Source organism: Branchiostoma floridae, chromosome 6 (genome assembly GCF_000003815.2).
Source record: "Branchiostoma floridae strain S238N-H82 chromosome 6, Bfl_VNyyK, whole genome shotgun sequence".
In the NCBI taxonomy this organism is placed as follows: domain Eukaryota; kingdom Metazoa; phylum Chordata; class Leptocardii; order Amphioxiformes; family Branchiostomatidae; genus Branchiostoma; species Branchiostoma floridae.
The window spans coordinates 20,990,743-20,998,738 of NC_049984.1; the positions used below are offsets into that span (position 1 = coordinate 20,990,743).

Genomic DNA, 7,996 nt, shown 5'->3' on the forward strand with positions numbered 1-7,996 from the left:
GGGCTGCGATTTCTTGTCATATTGCAGCACCTTAAGTTGGAATTTGTTATGCACCATGTAATAAGGAATATGTTGCATGTTCTTTCCTCTAACGTCTTCTACATGTATTTAATTTAGAACAAACAAACAAGCCTTGAAACTGATCATGACTTTTACAGAATTGATCACTTCTGCTGGCACCTACTTTGTGCCCATTGGTGCCTATTTACTCCCATTTTGGAGTATAGTTTGCATCTATAGTTTGTGGCCATTTGCGGCATACATCCTCCTATGCAGGGACATTCAACAGCCAAACTGCCTGTCTGGATGTACGCTGCTCTTTCAACCGTCACCTTAGGCTGTTCCTGACTGCCCTGCTTATAAATATTAATCAGGGTTACTCTTATACATGTGAGACAGTTTTTGAAACTCACTCACTCACTCACGGCCCGTAACCTCAGTGGTCGTAGGGGCTCCCCGACATCCAGTAGCAGTAGCTTTTGAAAACAAAAAGCCTATTCTCTGATTAGCTGGCAGCTGGTTTGGGGGGGACGTCCACAGGAACTAAGGGTGACGGTTGAAAGAGCAGGGCACATCCAGACAGGCAGTTTGGCAGTTGGATGTCGCTGCGTAGGAGGATGGCAGCATATTGCTACTTGCATTTTGAATTCACCTTTTCAGGCAACGATTTGGCATTCATTGGCACCAATTGTTTGTGGCCAGTGAGATACATGTGCCCCCTTGAAACGGAGTTAGGATTGGTCCCAAACAAATTATTTCTAACAAGGATTTTTAATCTCTTTAGGACTAAAAGAACTTGAAGAGCCTTTTTATGTGCAAGTTTTAAATCCTATGCTTCAATTCATCAATAACGTGGGAGCACAATCAGTGTTTTGTTTCATTGTTTGGTCAGTAGATAATTGATACATACAATATGAGGCCAATGAACGATAGTGTAATTGAGTACTCACATTGCAACGTTTTTGCCTTTTTTGTCTGACGGCTTGCTGTGGTGCTGTCTTGGCATCAGGTAAAAGCTAGCTTGTTTGGTTTGTTGTTGTTGTTGTAAAGAGATCATTCCCAGTTATAAGTGCAGGTATGCCACCTAGCAGGTACTGTATAATCTGCAATGTTCCCAACACATGAGCCAAACATAATAAACATAATGTTGAGATGCCACCTTAGATTTTTTTCAAAGTGCAAGTGCAAGGCACAAATTATGAGCATTTCATATTGGCAAGAGTTCCTTAACAAAAAATTTGACTAATTAATTTTGGTAGTAAATTTCATTCCTTCTAGTTGGCATATCTGTTTTGCCTGATGATACTGAGGAATGCTGGAAATAGTGTGCGTAATGTGTGTGTTTGTAGGACCACCTTCAATTTGTTAGTACCCGTTGGGAACTGTCAGGACGCCCTACTTTCTGTGTCCTCCTGCGTGATGAGAACATCAGGTAAAATGTTTCCTGCAGTCGGAACAGAGGATTTCCTGACTGTCCCATGCTACATTCCCAACTTGCCAAAAGGTTTTTTAAACACAAGAATAACCATTTTTGTGCATTATTCTTTCTGAATATTCGGTTCTCGAGAACTCAACTGTCAGGAAATCCAATGTACGGTAACTGTTAATGTCTGTCTACTAAAATGCAAAATCAATGATCTAATGCAGGATATGGCTCTAATATGTATTACATGAGCAGAGAACCATGAAGAGATTTATGTGCTATGTCAGCCTATTACATTTGAGCATCACATTATGATGATCTTACTTTTATGATTTATAGGCTTTAGAAATGATATAGCGCACATAGTATGGACCAAAAGAGTGTGTATTCGACATGTGACTTTGTTGGAGTATATGACAACAATGCAAAGTTCCTTTCAGACACCAGTACTTGGTGACCATACATGGCTGAATATATGCACATGTACAGGGTTGATTTCTCCATGGTTCTCTGTACCCCAGGTGATTGTGCTTGCCTCCTTGAGCCTTGTAGTCAATGTTTGGTAGCAACACATCTCAAAAAAAAAAAAGACATGTTTCAACAAAACATCCACTCTAAACATGGCAATGGTTTTGAGCAGTGTTCAAAATACCCGGTTGCCCAGTTATGCTGCACAACAAACTTTTATTTCATCATTATTTTGATGCAATGCAGGGTTGGAAAAGTTCTCTAAAATTCACTTGTCCCATTGGGCAAGTACATAAAAAGTTGACTTGCCCGACTTTTTTCTATGCATTTTCACTTCCAATGATGGAATTCTTTTATCATTGCCTCTATTTTTCTGTGTTGGCCAATGCTTGATGCCATGACTGTGAAAAGTAACAAACGTATCAAAATCTCACTCAATGGACAAATCGTACTTGCCCAATTGGGCAAGTAGGGTATTACCCATCATTTCCACTAATGCTTGAAACATGGTCTTCTAGGCTCAAGCTTCGGCAACAGCTTCTAATACATGTTGATTATGTGGTGTCATTATCAGGACCACCTTTGCATAGTGCGAGATAGTTGGTGCATGGATACCGTGGCCAAGTTTGGTCGCAACTCCGTATGTGCCCGTCCCACACAGTGCTTTTATCTGAAGGACTACATGATAAGGTATTATTATCGGGAGTGGTGTTTGCCTTGTCATGTGGATGTCTTGTGATAATATAGCTCACTGTTACATACACTACTACTAGTACCATGGTCCAGTGTGTGTTTTCATGTAGTGGCACTATGGTCCAGTGTAAGTGCACATACAGTGGTATATATACAATGTACATGTCATGTACTGCTGGACTATACAAAATTTAATGTCACTGAGCAACATTTACTGATACTGAAAGCATTTTGCATTTTTTAATTCTCCAATTTGTAAGTAAAGCATGTTCAGCACCCTTATTGTTATGCACAAGTGCCTGCTATTCTTGCTGTAACACCATTCAAATACATTACTGTTTGTTGCTATTGAAGGACTGGATAGTATGAATATTTGGTTGCCTGTACATGTGTCATGGAACAAAATGTTAAAGCCAACCCAAACAAGTTAAGTTTAAGATCCTGTCCCCTCCTCACCTCTCCCTTATCCTACATGTGGATTGTAGTCTATCCACACTGCACAGTCATTGGACCATCCTTCATGAGTAACTGTTATGGGGCAGTGGTACCAACTACAAATGTACACCTCGTCAGGGACTGAGCTATCTGTGCTTGGTGGCTTTGCAGCAATGTTGCTTCCAATAACTGCACAGTGCAAGCAAGGTTACATGTCACGCTGTTCCTTATATATGACTGAGATGACTTCATGGCGGATTGATACAATTACTGTGCAGTGTGAATAGCCCTTTGCCATACATCTTTCTTCCCCATACCAACCAAATTGTTTAACACTTTCAAATGATAATTTTACAAACGTTTTTCTTGAGTATGTCCAGTATGACTTGATTTCTCGTATTTTTCTGGAAGCTTAACAAAATGTTTCCAAACGTTGTTGTTCAGAAAAGGCATGTAAAGCTATGAGGAAAAAAAATATGTGTTTCTGGTTCAAATTAGAGTTGGTAGGTAGGGATTCTCTTGTTTGTCTGTTTTATGCACATGTCAAGTATATTAAAAAACTGAACCAAAAAGTACATTTTTTACTACACATTCTTACAAAAATGTACATCAACTGTTGACAGAGTGTGGGATACAGGAAACCTGTTTTGAACTTTGACGTACAGTGTAGAAGTAAGATTGAAAATTTTATTCCCTTTGCCGGAAAAAAAGCTGGGGTTTGTATACTACATTTGTATTAGGTTTTTGTTAGGGTCAGTCGTGTAACAGGAAATCCCAACCTTTGTTTTTCTAGGCCATACATGTGGCTAGATTGAAGCATACATATAAGTTAGAGTAAGAATTGTTATAATAAAGTTGCTTGAATTGTCAATAATGGAGAAATGAGACAGTTCATGAACAGGTTTAACAAAGCAAGGGTAGAAGTAGGTTTGTTGTATACCTTGACAGAAGTGGACATATGTCTGAGCTGCTGGACATGCTGGCAGCCTTCAAGAGAGGTGAATATGCTGGGGTGAAGATCCGACTGGGAAACCTTCAGGTGAGGGCATACAAGTACAAACCACTTTATTTGCTTGGTACACACACATTTTTAAGTGAGGAAAATACTGTAAATGCAGAAATGTTTGCGGTGGATTAATGTTCACGGTTTTTGCAGTGACCACCGCGAACTTAAAACCATCGCAAACATTTTTCTATAATGGTATAAGACTGCAGTCTATGGTGTTACTGCGAAATGAAAACCACCGCGAAAGGTCATTTTTCCCGCTACTGCGAAATTGAATCCCCACGAACTTAAATGCATTTACAGTACTGTATATGCATTTAAGATTTGATTCCATGATAGGGAGAAAATGGAGTGTTTGCAGTGGTTATGAGTTTGTGCTTTAGTCACACATTGTGTACTGCTGCAGTAATGGAAACATGGTGCCTTTACAAGCTTTTGGTATTGCTGACATGATCAACTGTCACTGATGTAGCCGTATCTACACTCTGGATATACATGTATAGCACTTCTTGATAGATACGTACTATTCAGTGTTCAAATATCAGGCCTGTGTTCAATATGCACTTGGCAAGTATCTAATGATACATCTTCACAATAGCAGGTGTGTCCAACACATCACAATGTACAACGTACATACATGTACATGTTGCTTCTGGACAAAGGACCAAGTGGAAGGAAGACAACCAAAGTTTTTCCTGTCCATTTTAGCTCCTGGTGAAACAGTCAGTCACTGCAAAACCACAAACATAAAACCAACACGACATTTTTTGTATTTACAAGTTAAATTGGTGTTGCCTTGATGAGGTGAAGATAGTTCTATAATCATTTGAAGATGAAGTCAAATTAAGGTTGTCTGCTAATTATTATTCAATAGCATCTGGTTGTTTGCTATTTGCATCACCATTGAAGTACATCATTTTTGGCAACATCCAAACGTGTTCAGATGTTACTAAAAGCTGATTTGAGAAGTGATACACCTGAGGGGAGGACCTGATTGAAATGTTTTTGTTGATGTTACCTCAGACTCTGATGTCCACGGCCTGTGTGGAACACCTGGACTTCATGCTGAATGAGTACATGGACATTGGGCTGGGCAGGTAGGGACATTTACACCCTGTTATTTCACTCTCTGTATGTGTGTGTGTGTGTGTGTGCGCGCATGTGTGTACGTGTGCATAGGTGTGCATGTTTGTGTGTGTATCTGTACCTTTGTGTGTGTGCATCTGTGTACTTGTGTATGTATGGAGTGAGGTGTATGTGCTTGTGTGTGTACGGGTGTATGTATATTCACTAAGAGCATCTGTATGTGAGTGTATTTCAGTACCAGAGACAGTGTGTGATGCTAGTTCAGTACCAGGGGCAGTGTGATGGAAGTTCAGTACCAGATGTAGTGTGTGATGTTAGTTCAGTACCATGGATAGTGTGTGGTGGTAGTTGAGCACCATAGAAAGTGAGTGATGGTTGTTCAGCACCAGGGACAGTGTGATGGTTGTTCAGTACCATGGACAGTATGTGATGGAAGTTATGTTAAGTTACATTTAAAACAGGTCCAGGCATGAGTCTAACATGACCTGTTGTGTACAGTCTGGAAGTGAAGCCCCTAGAGGAGCGGGAGGGCAGCAATGTTCTGGACCGCCACACCAGGAAGGCTTCAACTGGGGCCTTACATCACGAGGAGGAGGATGTCTTACTGGACGTGAGTACGGGAAGATGCTGCCTACAGGTTCATTTGTAACCAAAGCAAGTTTAGATGAAGGGATGATAGCATCTCAAGATGTCCATGTTGGGGAACAAGAAAATGCCAAATGTATATATCTTTTGAAATATTTCTATGTCAGTTGAAAAGAAGAGATTGCTGCTACTTGTAACAGATTTAAAATCAGTTAAGTGATGGTCTGTTTTTTTTTTATGGCAGTAACAGATAATTGACATTTTTGGGACACTTACACGGGACTGCATATTGGGCCCCAACATCAGTATGTTGTGAACATGGTGAACAGATGCATTCCCAGTATGTTGTGCATTTTAGGACATGGTGAACAGACTGATGCATTCCCAGTATGTTGTGCATGTTAGGACATGGTGAACAGACTGAGGCATTTCCAGTATGTTAGGACATGGTGAACAGACACATTTCCAGTATGTTGTGCATGTTAGGACATGGTGAACAGACACATTTCCAGTATATTGTGCATGTTAGGACATGAGTGGCAGTCCGACCTGGGAGGTGATCCAGCGACTTCAGACATGCACCAGTCTTAAGGGACAGAGTCTTCTCCTCAGGGTGCTGCTGAAGAGGGAGGGACCCAACTTCATCACTGATGAAGGTAAGCAACAGGAGGAAAAGAAACGCCATGTAAATGTTTGCAAACAATATCCATTTAATATCATTATGCTGGATATGCAGCTTGTACTCTTAGCACTTGTCCCTAGCACCATCACGACTATTCACATTACCATGAAGAAACATCTGCGTTGTCAAACCCCAATGTACCGCAACCATACTCCAGTCCAATGAGATACCCACTTTGTGCCTTGAGGCGAGTTATTGGTTTTGCAATTCAAAGAAACAAACAAGTCTATAGAGTGATATAAAGTTAGCAACCTTTCCCCTGAAGTCACACAATGTAACACATGTTGGAGGGCAGTGATTCAGCACTGATGTTGTTTCTCCTGTACATGTATGTTTGTACAGGCACCATTGTGGACAGGCTGGAACGGCTGTGTAGGAAGGCTGGTGATATGAAATACTGGTGAGTCATCAAATGGTTCCGTCACCATAGATCATTGTACATTTGAGACACAAGTAGTCAGGATACTAGTAATCAAGAATTTGTTTTGTAAGTCTTCATGCCATATCTTTTTCATTTACGTATAGATGCATGATAATCTATATAAAGTCACATAAGTAAATTTCATAGATGACATGAGTATGCTCATTAATTCAAGATAAACATTTTAATCTTGGATAAAATAACAACTGGGAATGATAGAAAGCAAGTTTTCAAACTATTTGTTTTGAGTTTAGTTTAAATATGGATAATATCTTTATTTGTTGTTAATAGATGTAACTCTTTAAAAAACAAGGTTTTTGCTGTCATTTTTACACCAAAAATGTTTGCAAAATGTAGCTATAGATGTCAACATTTCCATTGTGTTGTTTCAACCTCTAAGTCCGAAGTCGCAGACATGGAAAATTCTTATTTGTTAGTGTGCAACCAAGTTGAGGTGCTGCCCACTTGACTTGTTGGAGTAGTTGATATTTGCTGTTTGTACCTGTCAGGTCGGTGGTGCGCCTAACGCCCCACTTGACTTGTTGGAGTAGTTGATGTTTGTTGTTTGTACCTGTCAGGTCGGTGGTTCGCCTAACGCCCCACTTGACTTGTTGGAGTAGTTGATGTTTGTTGTTTGTACCTGTCAGGTCGGTGGTGCGCCTAACGCCCCACTTGACTTGTTGGAGTAGTTGATGTTTGTTGTTTGTACCTGTCAGGTCGGTGGTGCGCCTAACGCCCCACTTGACTTGTTGGAGTAGTTGATGTTTGTTGTTTGTACCTGTCAGGTCGTGGTGCGCCTAACGCCCCACTTGACTTGTTGGAGTAGTTGATGTTTGTTGTTTGTACCTGTCAGGTCGGTGGTGCGCCTAACGCCCCACTTGACTTGTTGGAGTAGTTGATGTTTGTTGTTTGTACCTGTCAGGTCGGTGGTGCGCCTAACGCCCCACTTGACTTGTTGGAGTAGTTGATGTTTGTTGTTTGTACCTGTCAGGTCGGTGGTGCGCCTAACGCCCCACTTGACTTGTTGGAGTAGTTGATGTTTGTTGTTTGTACCTGTCAGGTCGGTGGTGCGCCTAACGCCCCACTTGACTTGTTGGAGTAGTTGATGTTTGTTGTTTGTACCTGTCAGGTCGGTGGTGCGCCTAACGCCCCACTTGACTTGTTGGAGTAGTTGATGTTTGTTGTTTGTGCCTGTCA

General features: G+C 40.9%; 1 protein-coding gene across 1 annotated transcript in view; it reads left to right on the forward strand.

Annotated features, from left to right (window-relative positions):
• LOC118418371 (phosphorylase b kinase regulatory subunit beta-like) overlaps window positions 1-7,996 on the forward strand; it is a gene marked incomplete in the record, with an annotated part of 49,066 nt that overhangs the window by 19,610 nt on the left and 21,460 nt on the right. Inside the window, 6 exon segments of the mRNA XM_035824246.1 lie at window positions 1,350-1,432; window positions 3,968-4,058; window positions 5,049-5,122; window positions 5,610-5,721; window positions 6,226-6,352; window positions 6,721-6,778. Coding sequence (XP_035680139.1) covers window positions 1,350-1,432; window positions 3,968-4,058; window positions 5,049-5,122; window positions 5,610-5,721; window positions 6,226-6,352; window positions 6,721-6,778 — 545 coding nt within the window.